Source organism: Aulonocara sp. 'chitande type north' Nkhata Bay, linkage group LG18, assembly GCF_057382095.1.
Source record: "Aulonocara sp. 'chitande type north' Nkhata Bay isolate Kocher_YH1m ecotype deep benthic linkage group LG18, A_spYH_male_GT1.1, whole genome shotgun sequence".
In the NCBI taxonomy this organism is placed as follows: Eukaryota; Metazoa; Chordata; class Actinopteri; order Cichliformes; family Cichlidae; genus Aulonocara; species Aulonocara sp. 'chitande type north' Nkhata Bay.
In genome coordinates this window covers 39,405,115-39,430,363 of record NC_141361.1, presented here as the reverse complement: position 1 = coordinate 39,430,363, position 25,249 = coordinate 39,405,115, and the positions used below count along the sequence as shown (strand labels likewise).

General features: G+C 42.9%; 1 protein-coding gene across 4 annotated transcripts in view; it reads right to left on the bottom strand.

Moving 5' to 3' along the window:
- rnf31 (ring finger protein 31) overlaps positions 1–22,857 on the bottom strand; it is a 58,717-nt gene extending 35,860 nt beyond the window's left edge. Inside the window, exons 1-7 of one of the 4 annotated variants that reach the window (XR_015126188.1) lie at positions 21,975–22,328; positions 20,964–21,162; positions 19,917–20,063; positions 18,327–18,482; positions 8,196–8,252; positions 2,981–3,164; positions 2,449–2,617 (exon numbers count right to left, since the gene is read on the bottom strand). Coding sequence is in view for 2 of the 4 variants with exons in the window: in XM_086272851.1 (XP_086128977.1) it covers positions 2,449–2,617; positions 2,981–3,164; positions 8,196–8,252; positions 18,327–18,482; positions 19,917–20,063; positions 20,964–21,162; positions 21,975–22,036 (974 nt within the window). In the remaining 2 variants the exon portion in view is untranslated. Of the gene's footprint in view, positions 1–2,448; positions 2,618–2,980; positions 3,165–8,195; positions 8,253–18,326; positions 18,483–19,916; positions 20,064–20,963; positions 21,163–21,974; positions 22,329–22,701 lie in introns of those variants that run through there. The other 3 variants (XR_015126187.1, XM_086272852.1, XM_086272851.1) reach the window with 3 other exon arrangements.
- Between the last annotated feature and the right edge of the window lie 2,392 nt (positions 22,858–25,249).

Here is a 25,249-nt window from a genome sequence, read left to right as displayed (position 1 = left end):
GACAGAGAGGACAGATGGTTTGAAAGAGGAGTGAAAGAAGCCATCTATGTCCACTGTGAGCGACCATCTTTGAACAGAGGCGGGGGTTTACGACACCAACTCTCTGCCATCTATAATCCAGTTTTGAGATCCCTTCCCAGACGCCTTAACGCCCACTCACATCCTGGACCATCTGACCTCAGGAATTCGCATGATAAGGTGGGGCCAGGTTTCACAATGAACACACCCGAAACTCTGGCTGATTGGGACCCACACCCAGTTTCACACCTTGGCTCAGGCGATTAGAGGATCATCAGGGGGTCCTTTTGTCCCTCTGTGGGGGGAAACTCCCACTAGGTTTATATCTGGGACTCTCCACCATTTGACCTTAGAACTGAAGAAGCTTCTCGGATGAGAGGTGAAACGTCTTCAAGCAACTTAAAGAAGTCCAGACGCTTTTCTTTGCAAGCTCCTTTGACTACGATGACCTGGATGACTGAGAACCTTCACAGACACAAGTATAAATATTACACCCACCTATTGTAAGGGGAGATGGAGCTTGATGTTTTGCAGAGCCTATCTTCACCACATATATGTGTTTTAATAAAATAATTTGTGTTGACCCACTATGGACTTTCAGTCGTATGTCTCTTCCTCAAAATTCGAACCGCGACATATATATATATATATATATATATATATATATATATATATATATATATATATATATATATATATATATATATACAGTGGGGCAAAAAAGTATTTAGTCAGCCACCGATTGTGCAAGTTCCCCCACTTAAAATGATGACAGAGGTCAGTAATTTGCACCAGAGGTACACTTCAACTGTGAGAGACAGAATGTGAAAAAAAAATCCATGAATCCACATGGTAGGATTTGTAAAGAATTTATTCGTAAATCAGGGTGGAAAATAAGTATTTGGTCGATAACAAAAATACAACTCAATACTTTGTAACATAACCTTTGTTGGCAATAACAGAGGTCAAACGTTTACTATAGGTCTTTACCAGGTTTGCACACACAGTAGCTGGTATTTTGGCCCATTCCTCCATGCAGATCTTCTCGAGAGCAGTGATGTTTTGGGGCTGTCGCCGAGCAACACGGACTTTCAACTCCCGCCACAGATTTTCTATGGGGTTGAGGTCTGGAGACTGGCTAGGCCACTCCAGGACCTTCAAATGCTTCTTACGGAGCCACTCCTTTGTTGCCCGGGCGGTGTGTTTTGGATCATTGTCATGTTGGAAGACCCAGCCTCGTTTCATCTTCAAAGTTCTCACTGATGGAAGGAGGTTTTGGCTCAAAATCTCACGATACATGGCCCCATTCATTCTGTCCTTAACACGGATCAGTCGTCCTGTCCCCTTGGCAGAAAAACAGCCCCATAGCATGATGTTTCCACCCCCATGCTTCACAGTAGGTATGGTGTTCTTGGGATGCAACTCAGTATTCTTCTTCCTCCAAACACGACGAGTTGAGTTTATACCAAAAAGTTCTACTTTGGTTTCATCTGACCACATGACATTCTCCCAATCCTCTGCTGTATCATCCATGTGCTCTCTGGCAAACTTCAGACGGGCCTGGACATGCACTGGCTTCAGCAGCGGAACACGTCTGGCACTGCGGGATTTGATTCCCTGCCGTTGTAGTGTGTTACTGATGGTGACCTTTGTTACTTTGGTCCCAGCTCTCTGCAGGTCATTCACCAGGTCCCCCCGTGTGGTTCTGGGATCTTTGCTCACCGTTCTCATGATCATTTTGACCCCACGGGATGAGATCTTGCGTGGAGCCCCAGATCGAGGGAGATTATCAGTGGTCTTGTATGTCTTCCATTTTCTGATGATTGCTCCCACAGTTGATTTTTTTCACACCAAGCTGCTTGCCTATTGTAGATTCACTCTTCCCAGTCTGGTGCAGGTCTACAATACTTTTCCTGGTGTCCTTCGAAAGCTCTTTGGTCTTGGCCATGGCGGAGTTTGGAGTCTGACTCTTCGAGGCTGTGGACAGGTGTCTTTTATACAGATGATGAGTTCAAACAGGTGCCATTCATACAGGTAACGAGTGGGGGACAGAAAAGCTTCTTACAGAAGACGTTACAGGTCTGTGAGAGCCAGAGATTTTCCTTGTTTGAGGTGACCAAATACTTGTTTTCCACCCTGATTTACGAATAAATTCTTTACAAATCCTACCATGTGGATTCATGGATTTTTTTTTCACATTCTGTCTCTCACAGTTGAAGTGTACCTCTGGTGCAAATTACTGACCTCTGTCATCATTTTAAGTGGGGGAACTTGCACAATCGGTGGCTGACTAAATACTTTTTTGCCCCACTGTATATATATATATATATATATATATATATACACACACACATATATAGTTGTAAATTCTGAGGATTACTGCACCCTTGTAAGACAAAGTACATTTTGCCAAGAACTGCTTATCCTGACCCTTCATTGCTCCTGTTTTTGGATGAAGTTGATGACGTGACAGCTGTTCGATGGTGGTTGGCTCTCTCAGGGTAGGAGTGATTCAGTCTGTCACAGTCTGAGCACAGCCCCTGGAGGCAGGTGAGGCAGTGGGCTGAGATGCGAAATATTCCGCAAATAGCGCAGTTCTCTGTGAAACAAAACAACAATGACACAACACTGCTTTCTGCTATAATTTGTACCCACTCACAGCAAAGATTCACCATTGTTTTGCAATGTAGCACATGATACGCTGTTAAATCTAGACTTAGAAAGTGTAAAAATACAACGTAAAAATTCATAATAACTGGAATCTTTCCTTCCAGAAGTTGAGGCTCAATTCGCACATCTGGCCTTCAGGGTAAATGGACTGCTTTTCTAGGCCTACAGACTGAAGCTATATTTCCAAATCATATGTCACACACTCACATCCACATTATGATGACACATTGATGGAAGTTGAGTGTCTTTAGCATCAAGACTGAGGAAGTCAGACATCAATTTGTCAGCTAACCTGGATGTTTGCTTGAGAAGGTGGAAAAGACCTGAATGGACCTGAGGCTTTGGTTGTTGGCAGAGAGCGAGTGGCTGCGGTTGCTCTCCCTGGAGGATCGACGGTATAGGGAAAAAGCTAGAGACTTGGTCTGGCTGTCTGCATGGCGTGACGAGATCACAGCATCAGTGTTGAGTCCCACATCCTAAGAAAAGAGAAAAGTGGCTGAACGCTGGCTTTAAAACTAGAGATGGTTCACTGATGGTCTGATAGTATATTAATATCAACATGGCTTCATTAAAAATGCAATCATAAAGACAACGTATGTAGATAATAAGAGGATGCCAATAAAGCTGGAAATCTGAAAGTCTCTATTTAAACTGTGGATGTATGGACAGAATTCCGCCCCTCACTTGTGAACAAGACCCCAAGTTTGTCTAGGGAGCTTGGGAAGAAAAGCGTCTGGAAGTTTCTTGAAGATGTGTCAGCTCTCATCCGAGAAGCTTCTTCAGTTCTAAGAGGAGTTGGCGGAGAGTCACAGATTTTTAGCCCTACTGGGAGTGTCTGTAAGAGGGCCGTGGATCCCGTATTGTTCCTCTGCCTAATGATGGTCGTTCATCTTTGAACAGAGGCTTACGACACCAACTGTCTGTCATTTTGGATTATAGCCCACTCACATCTTGGGCCATTTCATCTCAGTACCACAATAGGGTGGGGCAGGGTCTCACAATGGGTTCACCTGAAACCTTAGTTAAAATGCAGGAGTTAACAGACACCCATTTTCACACCTTGGCTCGTGTGATTAGGCAGAGGTGGTCCTCGACCCTCTTAGGGATACTCCCAATAGGTCTTAAAAATCTGGGACTTTCCACCAAATGCTCTTAGAACTGAAGAAGCTTCTCGATGAGAGGTGAAACATCTTCAAGAAACTTAAAGAAGTCCAGACGCTTTTCTTTCCAACATACCACGATGACCTGGATGACTGAGAACCTTCACAGACAAGACCCCAAGATGCCTAAACTCTCTCATTTGGGGCAGCAAGTCCCTGCCCTGGCTAATTCTAATGCTAATTCTCATATCGAACACTATCGAAGCTGAAAATCTCCACTTGAGAAAGCCAAAAAAGCCAACTGTTTCAAAACCACAAAAGAGCAAAATAATTATTAATTGTGGACTATAAACATTAGGTCACTCTGTTTCCATTTGTAAAAAATTAACAATTGATCAAAACCTGGTTACAGGAGCAGGTATTAAGGTTCAACATACCCAAGTCAGTCAAAATATTGGTAAAGTTTATTTGAAGGTTTATTTGAAGAGTGTAAGTCAGCATTTAAAGGCAAGAGTGAAACTAATGACTAATCTGACAGAGGACTCATCTCTGTGCTTGTCCTGTTAGACAAACGTATAGCCACATCGACCCACAGTACAATTACACCCAGCCCGAATAATTATATTATATCATTTCAATAATTTCAAATGTCAATTATTAATGGCCTGTTGGTATATGGCATCCGAATCTTCAGCCCTGCTGAGAATCTATGTAGCCGGGGTCAGACTTCATTTTCATGAGCACACAATGCGGCCAATCACATTAAAAAGACTGAGTGGGATCATACCACGATGTGAAAGAAGGAAGGTGGGCAGACGTCCTGGAGACAGCAAGTGTAACGGTACAGGCTGGGTACGCCGAGAGACATGGGAGAGGGATTTGAATGCAAGCATCTCAGGGAAAAATGAGCAGCATCTGGCCGCATTTCAATGATACTGGAGACTACAAAGCTGAGTGCAGAATTTATAAAATTAGGAGCTGGCTTAAGTAATACATGTTTTTATTTCCACCGTGGAGGACAAAAAGGTTTCAAAGTTGCCGGGCCTTAAACCTCCTGTGTGTTCTCCCTACTAGTATGAAATGCATCAAAACAAGGCTTTTATGAAAACACTGAATAAAAATTGCTTCCGTGAAAAAAATCAAAATTTACAGTTCAGTATTCAATATTACATAAACTACATACAAAGTGTCTTTGATTGGCAGAGATGCAGAAATGTGTGCATGTACCACAGAGCCATGGCTCAGTGTCCTAGTATCTAAGTACTCCGACTTCAATGTGTTCATGAAGCCATTTACAATTCTTGTTTGAGCTGCTGCTCACCACAAGCAAGCGCAGGCATACATTTTGGACTTTTCACAAGTCTTACAGCTTTTCCTACTGATACAAACTTCCCTTATAGCCATGCATACTACACAAAGTAATTAAGCAATAAACAGTAAAATAACAGAAACCTTCCTGTTTCTATTTTCTACTACAGAAATTTTAGTTTTGATTAGTAAGGTACCAACCTTAGGATTAGTAGATGACCTGATCTACCTCCTGAGTTACAGCCACGCCTTAAAAATCTGACAAATATGGTGTCTAATCAGGATGGCATTAACTTGGATTCTAGTAACACTGTGAGGAATCCTGGAGTAGTTTTGACCAGGATATGTCCTTCAATGTGAACATTAAACAAATATGTAGGACTGCTTTCTTTAATCAGCACAGGGCAGGGATAGCTCAGTAGGTAGAGTGGTGGCCCTCAATCCATTTTGGACAGAGAGGACAGATGGTTTGAAAGAGGAGTGAAAGAAGCCATCTATGTCCACTGTGAGCGACCATCTTTGAACAGAGGCGGGGTTTACGACACCAACTCTCTGCCATCTATAATCCAGTTTTGAGATCCCTTCCCAGACGCCTTAACGCCCACTCACATCCTGGGCCATCTGACCTCAGGAATTCGCATGATAAGGTGGGGCCAGGTTTCACAATGAGCTCACCTGAAACTCTGGCTGATTGGGACCCACACCCAGTTTCACACCTTGGCTCAGGCGATTAGAGGATCATCAGGGGGTCCTTTTGTCCCTCTGTGGGGGGTCACTCCCACTAGGTTTAAATCTGGGACTCTCCACCATTTGACCTTAGAACTGAAGAAGCTTCTCGGATGAGAGGTGAAACGTCTTCAAGCAACTCAAAGAAGTCCAGACGCTTTTCTTTGCAAGCTCCTTTGACTACAATGACCTGGATGACTGAGAACCTTCACAGACAAAGAGGGAGCATATTTCACCCATACTGGCTTCTCTTCGATGGCTCCCTGTTACATCAAGAATTGAATTTAACCCTTGTGTTGTCCTTGGGACATTTTTGTCCCTGAGGTGTAAGGAAATCGGGAGGACATTATGAGGGTTACATTCACCACACGTGAATTTGTTTAGTATGTAAAAGATGGATGAAGCCACTGTGATGTCATCCAGTGGTCTTTGGACTGTTTGTTTTATGGAGATAACTGTTTAATCTCGGTTTGCTGCTTCATTTGGTCCCATTTCCTTAACCCTCACAATGTCCTCCTGATTTCCATACACTTGTGGTCCTCAGGGACAAAAGGACAACACAGGGGTTAAGTAAATAAGTGATTTATTAAACGATGAAATACAGATTTAAACAGTTTAGTGGGGATGGGATAAAGTAAAGAGATGCACCTGAAGCTAGGCGAGTGGCTCCAGCAGATCCCAGGAACAACATCTGAGATCTCTGTCCACAAGAGCACAGTCCATTAACAGCAAAGATACTGCTCAGGACCCTCAAGCTCCCAGGCCTCTCGGAAAGGACCCCCAAAAGACCAAAGGATAGATAGAATGTATATAAAAAGCATGACATTAAGAAGTGCAAGTTGAAATTGCAGGAAGTAATTTCAACATTAGTGGATGGAGACAGGGTGGGTTTAATGTGTGTGGGAGCAGAGGGTCTCTGAGGTGTGCTTATTGTTGTTGGTGACTACTCTACTGTGATTATTATTATTTTAATGTGAGAAAGTGGTTTATGGAAGTTATATAGTGATGTATTAGCAAATGTGAGGAGTTCAAGAGATTAAAAAGAAGTAGCTGGTTCCTTATCACAGCATGAAGCGCTCCCAGTATGGAAAGTCATCATGTTTATAGAGGGTCATCTATTCTATAGGGAGTGCACAGTGTGGCGTAGGTCAGCACAATCTTAACTAAAAGGTCACGAGCAGCCTCTCCTCCAGTTTATTCCTCTTTAAAACACCTCATACCTACATACAGACAAATGGAAAAACTTCTAAACCGGAGGTTAAAGTAGTAAGGACTGGACCGAGGAGGAATTACAAGCCTGCTACGCCTACACAGCCTGGAGTGTTTCTGAAGCTGCAACCGGGGGGGGACGACGACGACCAGAAACCAGAGGTCCAGAAACAAGCTGAGCAAGGAGATCAGGGTAACTAAAGGAGTTACAGTGAAAAGCTAGAAAACAGCTTCTTAGCTAATGACCGTGCATCAGCTTTAAGAGTTGTGAGAGTGCCTGTGCTGTATATATGTATGATCTATAGCAATCAGAAATATTGTGTGAAGGCCAAGAAAAATGCCCGAAAAATGTTTTTTCCCAAGTGGATCATCACGGCTTTTGCCTTCCTTCTATCTTAGTCCTGAGTCTGTTGACTCAGTGGTTTTGATTATTATTATCTTATGTTTCAGGTTAATTCTTAAGGCTTTCTTGTTCTTAGGGTTTGGTTTCTGTTTTGTATTTTGAGCGCCTTTGGTTCTGTGTCTCTGTGCCTGCCCTGGTCCCACGTCTGTGTTCCCTCCCTGTTGCCATGTCTGATGTCTTTGCGTTAGTCTTACGTGTCTTGAGTTGAGTCTGCGTTGATTCCTGTGTCTCGTTAGCTTTGATTTGTACCTGCTGTGTTATCACCTGTTCCCCATCCTCTTGTTGTCCGTCTGTATTTAAACCATGTGGTTCTCTCTGTCTGTGCCACATCGTCAACGTCCTCCATGTTCTGGTGAAGTTCTAGTTCCCAGTTCTGCTCTCCTAGTCTATGCTTCCTAGTTCTAGTTTCCTGAGTCTAGTTAGTTTTAGTTTGTGTTTGAGGTTCTTCATTTGTTTTTTGTAAAGTTTACTTCTAACAAAGAGTGAGTCCACATCCTGCCCACACACAGCACTAGCCTGACACCTTCCTTCTTTCACATAATGGTATGATCCCAGTCATGACCTGCTCCAAATGACATGCCTCGTGCTTTCTTGGCATATATAATTTTTGATCACTGCTTGCTTGAATCCGAATTATTAAGCTTCATTTCAGCGTAACTGTGGTCAGCACAGTAGCGAGCTCTTTTTGATGACACCGGTTTTATTTCCTGCAGTTTGAGAGCCACCAGTTTAACCACTTAAATGTAAGAGAAGAGACTCACCTTGTGTCTGAGTGTAGGAATGATTCTCTCATAGAATTCAGGATGGGGATGAGCCTCCTGAGATCAAACCAAACAAGTCATAATTAATGAAAAAACTACAGTGCATGTACAGTAGTGTGTGTGTGTGTGTGTGTGTGTACACACACACACACACACACACACACACACACACACACACACATATATACATATATATATATGTTTGCAATAGCTTGACATTTGAAAGTATGTCCTGTTAATATATCTCTCCCAAAGATGGAACAGTCATTCTCCTATCTGATGACGAGCCACTCTCCATGCTGCATCATAATTGACTCGTGTTCCTCAAACCAAACATCATAAAAGGAGTTGAGCGGTTCATTTCATCCACAGAGTTGCTTCACTTGATGCAGTCAGTATAAAGTCCTCCAGGAAGTGATGGTGATGAGTCAACAACTAAGTTATGTTTCTTTTTCTTGTTTTGAAGCGTTTGCCATAATTCTGGGTTGCTTCATTCATGATTTTTACTATATGATTAATAGGAAATGAGAACACTGTTTTTTCCCCTCAATTTAATTTGTTTGATTTGTGCATCTCTGAAAGATTGAACTGACTTTTGGCACAACTATAACAAGAGTTTCCAGTTAATCACGTCACTCTTAGTCATGAGCCAGTGACCACAGAATAGCCTCCTTGCTGTTGCTGGGAAATGTGATGCCAAGATTGATGGATATACTTCTGCTCTTTTATAAGGTAATTCAAATATTAAGGTGGTTATAATAATTTGTTACGTCATCTTCATAGCTATATACACTGTCACCACCAAAAAAAGGTCACAAACTCTAATATTTCGTTGGATCGTCTTTAGCTGTGATTACGGCACGCATTCGCTATGGCATTGTCTCCATAAGCTTCTGCACTGTTACAAGATTTATTTCCATCTATAATTTTTCACCAAGAACTGCTTTGCTTTGAGGATGATAGAGTCTGAAAGCCTTCTCCAGCACATCCCAAAGATTCTCAATGGGGTAAAGGTCTGGATTCTGTGGTGGCCAATCCATGTGTGAAAATAATGTCTCATGCTCCCAGAACCATCTTTCACAATTTGAGCCCGATGAATCCTGGCATTGTCATCTTGGAATATGCCCGTGCCATCAGGAAAGAGTATAGTATAGTCAGTATATTCAGGTAGTCAGCTGACCTGTTTTGGAGCACATCGTGGCTCAAGAGTTGGGAGTTCGTATTGTAATCGGAAGGTTGCCGGTTCGAGCCCCAGCTTGGACAGTCTCGGTCGTTGTGTCCTTGGGCAAGACACTTCACCCGTTGCCTACTGGTGGTGGTCAGAGGGCCCGGTGGCGCCAGTGTCCAGCAGCCTCGCCTCTGTCAGTGCGCCCCAGGGTGGCTGTGGCTACAATGTAGCTGCCATCACCAGTGTGTGGATGGGTGGGTGAATGGGTGGATGACTGAACGTAGTGTAAAGCGCTTTGGGGTCCTTAGGGACTAGTAAAGCGCTATATAAATACAGGCCATTTACCACATACTGTTGGTGAACCTCGACCTGACCAACCAGACCCCGATCATAGCACTGCCCCCACAGGCTTGTACAGTAGGCACCAGGCATGATGGGTGCATCACTTCATCTGCCTCTCTTCTTACCCTGATGTGTCCATCACTCTGAAACAAGGTAAATCTGGACTCATCAGACCATATGACCTTCTTCCATTGCTCCAGAGTCCAACCTTTATGCCCCCTAGCAAAGGGAAGCCTTTTTTCCCGGTTTGCCTCACTGATTAGTACTTTTCATACAGCTACACAGCTGTTCAGTCCCAATCCCTTGAGTTCCCTTTGCATTGTGCGCGTGGAAATGTTCTTACTTTCACTATTAATCATAGCCCTGAGTTCTAGTGTTGTTTTTTTCTTTGATTTGACTTCAACGTGTAAGTGATCATGATCATTCAGGATTTTTTTCCGGCCACATTTCTTCTTCTAAGACGATGGGTCCCCACTATCCTTCCACTTTTTTATAATGCGTTGGACAGTTCTTAACCCAATTTTAGTAGTTTCTGCAATCTCCTTAGATGCTTTCTATGCTTGATGCATGCCAATGATTGACCCTTTTTAAACACACAATCATCTCTTCCACGACCACAAGATGTGTCTTTCCACATAGTTGTTTATGAAATGAGAAGCAACTCATTGCATCAGTTAGGGTTAAATAACTTGTTGCCAACTGAAAGATAATCACCCACGCAGTAATTTTCAAGTAAGAGGCTCATACCTATTTGCTTAGTTAAATCTAGGTGGCAGCTTCTTTGGGGGCCAGTCAGTGTATATTGTAGGGTCTAACTTACAATATAAGGCCTTGAGGCGACTACTGTGTTGTGATTTGGTGCTGTATAAATAAAATTGAATTGAAATATAAATAATAACATGAAATACTTTACTCTGGCTGCAGGTTATTCTGATGTCTGACGTAGAGTTTCCTTATCACAACCCTAGTTGTGTTGAAGTTTGGAGGAACTTCAACCAGAGTTTGAGGGTGAAGCAGCCAGCAGCACTCATACTCAGTGCAGGGCTCGCAAAATCGCAAACCCAACGTCCCGGGGCTAGCAATTTTTCCAGTCGGGCTACCAAAATCCATCTCAGCCCTGCCCGTCAGGCTATCGTAGGAAGGAAAAATATATGTCAATGCTTTTGCATTCTTTCGCAAATGTAGCTGGGTAATTATGTCATTGGCATTGATGAGCCACTGTCAACATATTGAAATCGCGTTTGAATTTACGCTAGTTTTTGCTTTCACTTTCACTTTGCGATCACGCAAACTGTGTATATGTCACACAGTGGAAAATTGTGTTTTTATAGTTTGTTTTGGATCAGACTGTGTTGGTACATAGTGTCGATTTTATTTGCATGATTTTATTGTAATAGTGATATTGCATGTTTGTTTATTGATATTCCTATTGCATGATTTTATCCCCATATTTATAGTGTGTGTTTAGTGTTGATTAAACAATATGCTTTTTTTATTCCACTGTGGATTAAGCGGACAATTGTAGGCACCTGTGAGGTTGGGGCGTTCCCTGAGGTGGCCTTTCAGCCGCCAAACTGACTTAAGGGAGATAGTGAGCGCAAAGACTGAAAGAGAGACACACGAAAAGTGAAGAGCTGGAAACAAAACGTGTGCAAGCCAGCATATGAACAGAAGGACCTCCGGCCTGACTGTGGGGCGCCACGAGACATTCGGCGATCGGCCAGCATAACCCGGCGATCCAGTCCCGACGGACAGAATAGCGACCGTGGGAGGCGACGCGTGAAATCCACAGTAGGGCAGGGGTACGCCTCTGCCTGCATCTGTGAGTATCGCTTTCCCACTGTTGGGCGCTAGGCGTAGCTTTGCCGGGGAAGGGTAACAGCGGCTGCGCCGACAACGTTGCTGGCCCGTGTCTGTTGTTTCAGGGCGGAGCTACGAGGGAGGCCGTGCGAGGAGGTGGAGAGTGGCTGGACTGCACGATTGCGCACAGTCAGGTGGAGATAGGAGCCTCCTCCCTGGTCTTCTGCTGGCGAGATTCCCCATCCCGGAAGAGGAGTTCCTCTCCTGTCTCTTTCAGCTCAGGAGAATTTGCCCGCGTGTTGCTGGACTGTGAGAATTAGGACCCTGGGGGGAGTTTTTAGCATAGGGAAAAACATTCATTTAGCTTTGTGTTTTTAGTGTTTAATCATTCCTGCCGGCAGGGTTTTTAGCAGGTTGCAAACACTATTTTTATTGTATACGGGGATTTTAGCTTGTATTCGGGGCTCTGACTGTGTTTTATCCTGAAAATAAATGGTGTGTTTGAAGCCAGCTAAGTTTCTGTGCTCTGAGCGCTGACCCACTCACTCCCCTTTCTGCTTGTATGTATACAGACGTGGTGGTGAAGATTTAGGTCCACCAGTTTAGCGGCTACATATAGAGAGCGGCAGCACTGATTGGTGAGTGACAGATCAATTGCGCACCAATTCCTCTGGCATCGTCTTACCAATCGTTAGATTACTATTCAAACGTGACAAGTGAAATCTCCTGCAGCAAGCTTAAACATGTCATAGAGGTTCATTTCGCAGAGAATCGCTGACTGTTATGTAAGTACGTGTGTAAAAGCAGATGAATTTATGAAGGTATTTTAGTTCTGCAGAGCCAAATGAGACAGGTCAGGGTGAAGACGGGACAGCAAAGAAAAGCTGATCACAAAACAGAAAACTTATGACAAATCAGACAATGAGGCAAAAAGAAAGCGCAGCTTTTTTTGTTTCATGGACAAAAGAATTTCTGTGGTTGGAATATGATGAGCTAAATAACATGATGTTCTGCCAGGTGTGTCATGAGTTTCCCTCCATTTCTGAGTCGACAAGCGCCTTTGTTACTAGGACCAGTCATTTTAAGAAAGACCCCATCAGAGCCCATGAGAAATGCAAGAAATGCATTATTGCTCAGTCTGCAGTATCTTTCCCAGAACAAAAAACAATTGCAAAAAACATACTAACAATAAACAATAAACACAGACTGATTCATGTTCTACAGTTCTTACAAGTTCATAGAAATTTCTGTTCAATTAGAACCAAGTATTTGAGTTGATGATTGTAATTTTTATACAGTTGTTGTAATTTGTGTTTTAACTTTTTTTTGATTGATGTTTTGTTTCCTTTACAATATTATACTTTAATGCAGCGGTCCCCAACCTTTTTTGCGCCACGGACCGGTTTATGCCCGACAATATTTTCATGGACCGGCCTTTAAGGTGTCGCGGATAAATACAACAAAATAAAACTAGTACCAGTACCGAAAAAAGAAGATTTATTCATAACAGACGTGAAAAGACCCAGGAAAACCAAGTTAACGATAAAAACGATAACAAAATAACGCTGAAAACCGATAAAAACCCTGAAAACTATACATTTCACACCTGAGCCTCAACTCTCGCGGCCCGGTACCAAACGACTCACGGACCGGTACCGGTCCGAGGCCCGGGGGTTGGGGACCGCTGCTTTAATGTATAACATTGTAAAGGAAACAAAACACCAATCAAAAAATTGCTCTTTTTTTAAAATTCGGGCTACTTAAATTTATTTTGGCTACCAAAAGCTGAAGAGTGCCTGCCCGAAAGGCTACCAGGGATTTTGAAATTTTGCGAGCCCTGCAGTGAGTGAAAAGTATGTGACCTGTTTCATGTGTCTGTATCCCAACAGTCAGAAGTCAACTTCACATTTAAGAGTTGAACATTTGAAAGAGCCAATCCCCTCGGCTCCAGACGTGGAATTCACAAAATTGGCCGAGTTTATTCTGCTGTAAGACACTTGCCTCCAAAATTTAATTTGGTTTTGAATAACATTCATTTGGGATCACTTTTTCAGAGGTGAGATCTCCACAAGTACGGTTTTTATGTTATACTGGAACCATTGATCAATGATATAAACACTGGACAGCTAAGGGCTAAGTCTTCCATTATCTGGGGAGCAGTTCTATGGTACAATCTCACAAATCACTGGAGATAATCTAGGGATACACAAACGTCTTGGCTTAAACGAGTCATTCAGGAGCCGTCATTTCTGTTGCCTTTGTTTAACTGAGAAGAGTGATTCTTAAACCGTATACAGTGAGGATGATCCTTCGTGGAAAAGATGTGATTGAAATGCATTGCCAGTCTCTCCAGGAAAACCCAAGTTTTTATATGGTTTGAAAAAACATTCACACTTAAGTATTTCAATGTTTGTAATTCCGACTTATTTGATATAATGCATGATATTTTTGTGGGAGTAGCTCAGTACGAGATCAAAAAGCTCTTTGAATATGTCACGCATCACTTAACATCAGAACAAGACTTGCTTTCCAGGATTTAGGGTTTTGATGATGGAGTGATTTTGGAGAGTGCTGGCAGTGGCATTGGTTTGAGTTCTATTCAGTGTCTTGTGACATTATTATTCTTGCAGGACATGAAAACTGGAATTTGTTTTTGTTGTTGTTACCTCAAATAATGAACATAGTTTTTCCACTTTCTATCACAATGACAATATTTGACTGCATTAGAATTTGTTGACCACCACAAACTATTTATCCACATAGAAACTTGATACGTAAGCATGATTCTATGATCCATTATTGGCCCCCTTATTACACATGTGGAGTATGAGGTTTGAAAAAAATTGGGAAAAAGGGCTTAAAATACTTCACTTTACATGCAATTAATGCAGAATTTATAAATGTTTTATAAATGTAGAATTTATAAATGTTTTATAAATGTAGAATTTATAAAGGTTTTCCTATTATAAACCCAGTACAGATTCATATACAACATTCAACTTTTCCCGATATTTAGGAACACTCACTGTTTCCTCAGGGAAAAAGCAAAGAGTTCACACTGACCAAAAACAAGAAAATGCAACAAGAGACTTTGTTACATATAAACTAGGGCTGCCACGATTAGTCGAATAGTCACGATGATTGTCGACGACTGATTTAATAGTCGACGCATCGTTTGAAGCTTTTGTAAGATCCTGAAAGATGCAGGAATAAGTAGCAGGAGTTAAGAGTGTAATAACGGACTGAAACAGAAGATGGCAGCACTGCATGTACAAGGATGCCAGCTGCCGTTAAACCCCGAAGAAGAAGAAGAAGCTGTGTCCCAGAATTCATAGCGCAGCCCAGCTCAGTTTCCAACAATGGCGGCAGCTAGTTAGTTTTAATATTACTCTTATTATTCTTTCTGGGTCACAAAATAAACATTTAACATATTTTCAGGCGAGAATGTAGCTGTGTAAACCTCAAATATCTGCTCAGTTTATCAGGACACCGCATACTTTCAAAAGTGCTCCGACGTTTTTGGAGACGTCTGTTACCCACTAGCTCGATAGCTAGCCGGGGGCTAGGCTCACTAGAGCCGTGAGAACACCGGACTCCCGGCAAATCGTTTTCAAACCCACTGCCGTCTTTCACTGCTCAGGTTAAACATGATATATACCGTATTTTCATGACTATAAGGCGCACATAAAAGTCTTAGATTTTCTTCAAAAAGTGCGGTGCGCCCTATAGTGCAGTGCACCCTGTGTGTTGTTGTTGTAAGGAGGACGTAGTAGAGAACACCATGAGAACGCTAAAGGGGGAAGTGTGGGCGTTGATTGTATATAAAAGAACAGGTATGTGCGTTATGCAGAACCTCGTTGTTTTAACAACCCTGAAAATGGAAAATAGACACGCTTATGAAGCACTGTTTAAACTGAAGGCCATCAGCTACGCGGAGGAACATGGAAATCGAGCAGCCGCGAGAGAATTTAAGATTAATGAATCGATGGTTCACAAGTGGAGGAAGCTAGAAAACAAGCTCCGACAGGTCAAGAAAACGCAGCTGAGTTTCCGCCAGAGGTGGGACCAAGTCATTGTTTTGCAAGTCTCAAGTAAGTCTCAAGTCTTTATCCTCAAGTCTCAAGTCAAGTCTCAAGTAATGTCAGGCAAGTCAGAGTCGAGTCTCAAGTCACTGGTGTAAAAGTCCGAGTCAAGTCACAAGTCTGAAACTTTGAATTTCAAGTCCTTTCGAGTCTTTAAAAAACAAATGAAAAAATAATGTTGCAGTTATGCTAAATGTAAATATTAGACCATGTAATTTTAAAATCTGTGTTTTTCTCAACACATGACAAAATAGTGAACGTAGAAAATATACACAAATTGTGAAATTGCACCTCTTTAAAATGCAGCTCAATTAAACCTAGCTCCAAGAATAATTTTCACCGACAGTTCTGAGATAAGCTGCATGTTATTCTTGGATGCGGTTGTAGGACCAGCTTTAAAATCGCATGACAAAAATATCATACACATTAAAAAAACTGTATCACCAACGTAGCCTGGACAACATTTGCTAGTTAGATGAAGTCAGCTATCTCATCTTAGCATATTTATATGCATATTTATAATTACACGGTTCTTGGAGTGAGTGCATACACTCATGAAGTTTAGTAACTTCAGGTCACTGCAACAAGCCCAGGTACAGTTTACCGCCGGATGGGTGCAGGACCTTGAAATGCACCGTGTAGAACGAAAGACCATCGTACGTATCATAAGTTTACCAGTCTCACAAATCGTCTTCATAAATACACATTCATTAACCGTTTATTAATAGGACCTTTGAGCTCAATGGTAATTAATTAGTAGTGGAAATAATTTCTGGTACCCATCACAGAAATGTAGCAGTGACAATAATATTGTATGCTGTAATCGTACTGGGCAATTAGTGATACAAAAAACCTGTTTTATCCTGTGAATAAAAGTATATGTTTTTGTCAATGTACCATAATAACAGAAGCGAAACGCAATATTGTGTCAGGACAATTCACTATTTATGCACAATAAACACAATAAATAAAGGAGCATAGCGCGGCAATTTCTGTTCAGCGCCAGACTTGCTTGTAACCTATATCACCAATTATGTTATGAAAATGACGTATTAACTACAACAGCAGACTGACCTTTGTGTAAATGCTTGGAGCAGACTAACCTGTGAGCTGGAGTGTTCTGGGACGTTATATTTGATCTTTGAATGGCTGCAATCCAGGCCATCCGTCGCGTCTTTGTTACTTCGGAAACATGGCTCGAACAATTTCTCTTCAACGACGTAATCCGATAACAACCGATCTCTTTACCCGTCGGCTTCCCGTGGCTGTTATGCGACCGGCTATTGCAGTTAATAATACAACGGCTTGTTGACATTTTTGTGTTTCTTTTTATCGCTGTGTAACTGATTTTAATTGAAAGCCTGCGTGCGCTAGTACCGCTTGCCACGAGTTCCCAGAATCCTTTGCGGTTCTACCCGTGAATGACGTCACATTTTCAATCTCTATATAATATGCATGTTAAATTTTATATTTGGGGTAAAATATCAAGTCTTTTCAAGTAAACCGGTTCAAGTCCAATTCAAGTCCCAAGTCATTGGTGTAAAAATCCAAGTCAAGTCACAAGTCTTAGAACATTTTTTCAAGTCAAGTCTAAAGTCATAAAATTAATGACTCGAGTCTGACTCGAGTCCAAGTCATGTGAATCGAGTCCACACCTCTGGTTTCCGCGGACATAAGGCGAGGTGGCCCGAGTTGGAGGAAAGACTCGAGCGGTGGATCATCGAGCAAAGAACGAGCGGGAGAAGCGTTTCGACGGTCACCATTCGGCTAAAAGCAGTTTCACTAGCTGAAGAGATGAACATTGAACATTTCCAAGGAGGTCCGTCTTGGTGCTTTCGTTTTATGAAACGGTGCCATTTTTCCATCCGGACCAGGACTACGGTAGCGCAGCAACTTCCAGCGGATTATAAGGAAAAGCTGACCATCTTCCGCTCCTACTGCAGCAAACACATCGCCGCCAAACACATCCAGCCCAGCCACATCACAAACATGGACGAGGTGCCGCTCACTTTCGACGGTGAGTCACACTGTGGAGAAGCAGGGGACCAGCACGGTAGCGATACGCACAATGGTCTTCTGTCACTGTTGTGCTTGGCTGCCATGCTAATGGACAGAAACTGCCGCCTATGGTGATTTTTAAGAGAAAGACTTTGCCTAAAGAGAAGTTTCCAGCAGAAATCATCATTAAGGCAAATGAAAAGGGCTGGATGGATGAGGAAATGATGAAAGAGCGGCTGAGGGAGGTGTATGTAAGGAGACCAGGTGGTCTTTTCCACACATCACCATCGCTGTTGATCAATGACTCTATGCATCTCACAGCCGATGTGAAAAAACAAGTGAAGCAAATGAACTGTGAGCTTGCTGTTATTCAGGAGGCCTGACCAAGGAACTCCAACCGCTGGACATCGGTGTGAACCGGCCGTTCAAAGTAAGGCTGCCAGCGGCGTGGGAGTGATGGATGACCAATGGAGACCACCGTTTCACTAAGAGTGGAAGGCAGCGCCGGGCGAGTTACACCACAATTTGCGAATGGATTGTCGATGCTTGGGCTAACATGTCTGCTGGCACTGGAGCAGCCAGTAATCGAAACGCGAACCTTCCAATTACTGGATGACCTGATCTACATTGAACTGACAGATCTGGTCAAAGCCAACCTTTTAAAACTCTCTTTGGTTCTGCAGCAAACTCACGTCGGCACAGGGACAACTAGTAATACGCATACAGAAAGTTTACACAAACCTTGATAAGCATTTCTAGTTCCATTCTCAGGCTCATCACTTCCAGAGTTACCGCAGCAACTCTGCCCACATCAGGATCTGTAACATCATCAGGGAAACTGAGTCCATCTGGCTGCTGATTAGAGTAACCATAGAGACAGAGTACAGCGCGTCCTCCCTGGGAATATAACAGACAGGGTAGAAGGTAATGAAATGTTAGTGGTTAGTACCAGCAGCGGTAACTGGAACATTTCTGTCACTTCCTACTAGTCTGCATCAGTAGGACCGGGCATTTTCACACAGAGCTATGATCACATCAATCATAAACATTAAAACAAGAGAAAGAGGAGTCCACAACTAATTAGTCTCAACCGGGCAAACATCACACAATTATAATAGAAACATAAATTATTTTGAACACTAAGACACACACAGCTGAACAGCGTGCTGAGTGATTACAGCTAGCATAGCAGTCTGTTGGCACGGGAACTGTCACTACATTGAAGAAGAGTAAGGACAGATGGAGGGTGAAGGAAAGAGATGCTGCCATTAATCTGTGATTGGGGAAGGAACTGCGCCTGCTGACGAGGTTTTGTACCTTAAAAAAATGCTTGTTTTGCCATCATCTTTGGTGGTGGTGGACTTTCAGTGTGGGTGGGTCCACCCACCTCCTCCACACACACCAACAAGAAACTAGGAGAGGTAAAGGCTGGCTTTTGATGTCTTAGCAGGAAAAATGTGCACCTGCAGCCCTCAGAAGCTCATTACTCTCATCTCCTTGGTCATTGTTGAAATTGCTTCCTTGTGTTTGTGTTTATTTGCTGATCTGTGGAGATTTTCTCTTAACTCTTCGTTCTCCTTTTGGAGTAACTCATATGTCTCATACTCGCTTATTTGACCCTCCGAGAGTGTGTGCTCTACTTTGTCAAGTTTCTTGTTGCATCCATTCAAGTTTCCTGTCATCGAGTGAAGCTAAAGCTTTGTCGGTCACATAATAATCAACATTTTATGTTGTTTTGCCTCTTTGCCACTTTCCCACTTCATTGTTTGCATCTAATTCTCACATGCTCCCTGGACTACTCCACCGATCTGTCAGCTTTTCACCACAGCCAATTTTCACTCCTCTTTTCAGTAAAACTTGACCTCTGACCTTTCAACCTGGCAACTGAGGCCATTGTAATTCAACCTTGTTGTTGATGGTATTGATTTGAAACTAATTCACAAACTCGGGAAACCACACCGTTCGCCACCCCGTCAGCCTTTTACATGTGAGGGGTAAAAATGTCTGTATCTGTCTCACACAGCAGCCTGACAGCCAATGAGCTCTTTGTATTCTTTCCCTTCATTCCTTTCCTTTTTTTTTTTCCCTGTCCCGTTTGCTTTCTTAGCCGTCAGAATTAATGTCTGAAAGCCAACAAAGATACCCAACGGATTTACTTTGCAAAGTGGATCCGCACAGCCTTGCCGTTTTGGTCCATTCGATCAGCCTTTGTTTTTATTATTTATTTTATTTTCAGTTATTACAGACGGGATAGGAAAGGGAGAAAGAAAGATGAAGGAACAGAAAAACAGAGGGGAAGAGGGACAGTGAGCGATAATACTTTATCATTACCTGGATAGCATCAACCGTGGCCCTGAACACTGGGTTGTTGTGTTTTACAGTCCTCCAGTACTTTGGCCTGTTGGGATTTGTCAGATTACAGCCATACTTTTCGAGGATGTTAAGCGCTGTAGATAAGCGCTGAAGAGATCCAAGAGTCTGCAAAGGAAGCAGACACATTTTAGCATCAATTTTAATCTGAAACGTGGCCTGTATTTGTACAGCGCTTTACTCGTCCCCAAAGTGCTTTACACATCCAGTCATAGAAGAATACAGTTAAGCTGAACCCACACTGTTTCGGTTGTAGTGGTGTGACATACTACAACACTGAACACATTCAAACATCTATCTTCCTGTCGACCCTTACATCACATTTGTAACTGCCTGTGTGTAGGGGGCGGTGTACCCGCCGCAGTCACATTTATACTCACGTAGGAAGCCGTTGCAGTACTCAGCGTCACCACTACTGAGCGTCGTCACTCGGACAGTTTTGCTACATAAGTGCTATAGGAGTAGTAGAAGTCAAAACCAGAAGCCTTTGTCGAGTGTTCAGAGTGTTCAGGTCATAAACTCAGCTGTCTGTATGTCTCTCAGCTCCTGAGCTGGAGCATCATTAAACCAACAGGATCACACAATCATAGACAATCTCAGGACACCTTTGACACGTTCATTTTTGGGACTCTGGCCTTGTGAAGAAGTAAACCTGATGATTTAGTATAAACCTCTTTGAAAGCAATCATTTGAAGTGCATGCCTTTATCAGGCTCTCACAGCATGTCGGGGGAACTCTGGCCCCCTCAACCTTCGCTGAGGTTTTCAAAACTTTTATTAAGCTCCCACCACAGCATATCAATCAGGCTGAGGCCTGGGCCATTGCAACATCTTGATTACATTCTTTTTCATTCATTGTGTTGTCTACCTGCTATTCTTTGGATCAAGTCACGATCCAAACAACAGAGTGTGAGATGTAGCCAAATCCTGAAAATCTTGGTCTCAGTCTGGATTGAGGTTAGACATATTTCCAGATGGGACTAATAAACATGCAGTTGATCTTTCTCACCTCCTTCCTGTTTCTGCCAAAGCTGTTCTCTATGACCATCGTTTCTGCAGCAATGTGGTGGTATTTAGAGCAGGGTGGTAAGGGCAGATTAGCCATGGCCACTACCCCAGCCCGCAGATCCACCACTCTGCCCCCAGAATACAGACACACTTCAGCCTGACTCCGCACATCCTGCAGCTGCTCAGAGAGGGACGCCATTCTGCACACACACACACACACGGTTGATGCATGCCGTTTAGTTAAAACAACAACAAATAAATCTGACGACATGCATGCACAGTATCTCAGATCAGTGTATTCAACATGAAATATGAATTCCTTTGGTCTCATATTACTGCACAAATTGGCACTTTTGTTTCGTTTAAAGTGAACTTTTTTTGGAGTGCTCTTCTCTGGAAGTTGGCACAAATGACTGTAACTGAAATGCTGTTGTGCTGCCATGCCCACATCAGATTACGTAATTTTCTCGAGTGTTCCTAAAAAGTCCTTTTTCGATTTAGTCGTTTAGATAATGCAGTAAAAACTCTTTATTCCAAGTAAGTTACATTTGTCATTGAAATGTCAATTCAAACATTCTGCTGTGCTGTTGCTGTTCCTACCATCTCTGACTTCTTTATATTTGACTTCTAAAGAGACAGACTTGCTCAGCAACAGTTCTTCAGGCCTTTTTCAGAGTTTGACTTTGACATTGGCCTTTTTCAGTCATGGCAGTCCAACCTTGTACCTGACCATTTTCACTTTTGTATTATTTAAAGCCTCTGAACTGGAAGAGTGGCTGTCAAGACACCATTCTTGAGAAAGAGAATTAATTTTTACACAAAAACTGGAATGATGAATCCAAATGTCAAATGTTTGGTTCACATCTCGAGTATACAAATACACCAGTGAGTGCCTAAGAGCCAAGTGTAAAACACGGTGGAGGCTTCATCATGGTTTGGCGCTGCATTTTAGCCAGTTGTGCTGGAGATCTGGTCTAAATGTGTGATGGAATGATGAATGCAGGAAACGTACTGTCCACTTTTAATCTGCCCTCTTGAAAGGTTCTTACTGGGAACAGCTTTCATAGCATGCATGGACTGAAAAACCCCACACAGTGGAAACGATGTGGGATCATCTCGACAGAGAACAGAACAAAAGGCAGACACATCTGTTAATATGGTTTAAGAAGCCTAGAAACTTCTATGAGCCGCTAATATGGTTCAAACTGTACAAACTCACTTTTTGCTTTATATGCTGCATTATGTGTTGGCACATGTTTCAGTAAATCACTGTATCCACATTTTCCCAATTAAATATAAAGAAACTGGGAGTTTTACACAGTCCTGATGATAAAAGTATATTTCACATGATGTTATCAGACTCCAGGTGCTAACACGTATTTGACCACAACACAGACCGGTGACTGTCTGCAGGTGTTCACTGCATCCCTGAGCTCCGGCTCCATCCGTGAGATGAGCTGGAACAAGTCGCTGAACATGCAAAGCTGCTAAATCTGTTTTCACGTGCAGTACAATTGAGTGCACTTTGCTCGAAGAGCTTGTTCTCTGATTGCAGACCTCCTGGTTACAAAACAAAGACGCAGAAGGACGATGCGCTATTTCCAGCAGTCAGTGCAAAGCAGCAGGTGCGCCTATGATCAGCTCATAGCGGCACAATGTCCTGTAAACGATTCATTATTAATGATTAAAGCAGCAAAGCTGTTATTAGCGAGGATCGGCACGGTGAGCCCGCCTCCTACCTGTGCTGCTGTCCGGCTGCACTGCGGTGGAATCACTGTTACGGCACAAATGTCTGTTTGTACCGCCGAAGGAAGCCCCGCAGAAACGGCAAAACACTCCCGCAACAGCGCGGTGTGCAACTGCTGTACTGGAGACACAGCGACAGGGCCTCCCTCTCTCCCCCTCCCTCATCGGGCAAAACGTGGAAGCGGCGCAGATTACGTCACCAGTGGACCCTCTGCGGCGCAAACGCAGCAGCGCCAGCTGCTTTCACATTCACGTTAAGGATGCTGCACCTGATGTCTCCAGGTTATTGCATTATTGCACAAGGAAATGTTAAGTGACCATCCTGTCAGGCACAGTCAAATGTGTTTGTTGCAGCAGGCTGTAAACATGCACAGTGTTTTCATGAAGGCCAAAAATGTAGCATTAAATATTCAGTCCTGTTGATGGGAATCGGAGACGATGGATGGTCAGTGTTCCGTTTATTTACTTTTTTCTCTGAGTAGTTGGTCTTTCTCTTTCACACTGGCCACTTCCTAAAGAGCAGAAGGAAGGTGCATCTGTCTCTTCAACTCCTCCCAGTTGGATGCACGTGGAGTACTTCCTCAGGGAGGTATCAGGTGGCATTTAGGTGCTCCAACACCTCAGGTTTATCACCTCATTCTGTGATAAACCCTTGCACTACCACTTATAGGGATGCCTCCCCTGCTCTTTGTGATAAATTCTTAAAGTATTACTCTGAACAAATCTCAGCTCTAAGGGCTTCTCATCCATCTCATCCATCATCAGTTTTAGACCCAGTTCCAGCCTCTGAATGCTTGACTGTCCTTCAACAGTTTGAGCCAGTGTCTTATTCTGCTTTAAAACATATAATTGATCATCTCAAAATCTCTGGTTCCCCGCATGATATTCTTCCTTCTCGTTTCTTTAAGGAAGCTTTACATATTATTGGTCCTTGTATCTTATCTCTGCTGAATGCATCATTGTCATCAGGTTGTGTACCGTCTGTCTTTAAGCATGCTGTTGTGCAACCTATTATGAAAAAGAAAAATCTTGACCTAATTGGTCTCACCAACTACAGGTCGATGTCCAAACTCCCTTTTATTTCCAAAATATTGGAAAAGGTAGTTCTAAAACAACTTCAGGCCTTTTTAGATGCAAATGGTATTAATGACAAGTTTCAGTCTGGTTTGAAACCTCGCCACAGCACAGAGACAGCCTTACTTAGAGTTTTTAATGATCTTCTTTTAACTGTTGACTCTGGATATTCTGTGGTCGTAGTTTTACTTGACTTGTCTGCTGCTTTTGACACGGTTAACCACAACATTCTTCTATCAAGATTGGAACATGTTGTTGGTCTCCAAGGTACGGTTTTATCTTGGTTTAAATCCTATCTCTCAGAGAGGTCGTTCTCTGTTGCTATGGGGCAACACTCCTCGGCTTCTGCCCCTATGTATTGTGGTGTGCCTCAAGGGTCCGTGCTCGGTCCTGCTCTCTTCTCTTTGTACATGTTGCCCTTGGGATTAATTTTTAGTAAATACAACATCTCCTTTCACTGTTATGCCGATGATATCCAGATTTATTCACCTTTGAAATCCGATGTGACTGCTTCTTTGCAACCTCTGTTCAACTGTTTGCATGAAGTTAAAATTTGGTTATCACATAATTTTCTTACATTGAACGAGAATAAGACTGAAATCATAGTCTTTGGTAGTCACACTCCGCTAGACCAGTTAGCTGATGCCCTTGGCCGTCTCGCTAGCCATCTCTCGCCCACTGTAAGAAACCTCGGAGTGTTCCTGGATGGCTCTTTTAAACTCGAGAAACAGGTGTCCACTGTGGTAAAAAACAGCTTTTACCAGTTGCGTCAGATTTCCAAAGCAAAGCCGTTCCTTCCTTTAAAGGACCTTGAAACGCTTATCCACGCATTTATTACATCCAGATTGGACGACTGTAACTCCCTCTACTCGGGCCTCCAACACTCCTCTCTTTGCCGGCTCCAGTTAATTCAAAATGCAGCTGCGCGTCTTTTAACAGGTACGAGAATTCATGAACACATAATAATAATGGATTGGATTTATATAGCGCTTTTCAAGGCACCCAAAGCGCTTTACAATGCCACTATTCATTCACTCTCACATTTATACACTGGTGGAGGCAGCTACAGGTGTAGCCACAGCTGCCCTGGGGCAGACTGACAGAAGCGAGGCTGCCATTTCGCGCCATCGGCCCCTCTGGCCAACACCAGTAGGCGGTAGGGTAAAGTGTCTTGCCCAAGGACACAACGACCAGGACAGAGAGCCCAGGGATCGAACCGGCGACCTTCCGGTTACAGATACGCTTCCCAACCCCCTGAGCCACGGTCGCCCCGTCCAATTTTAGCCAAATTACATTGGCTCCCTGTTAAATATCGTATAGATTTTAAAATTCTTTTGTTCACTTTTAATATTTTGAATAATTTAGCGCCCAGTTATCTTTCTGATTTACTCCATTCATACAATCCCAACAGAGCACTTAGATCGTCCAATCACAGGCTCCTAGCACAACCTAGGACTCGAATGAAGT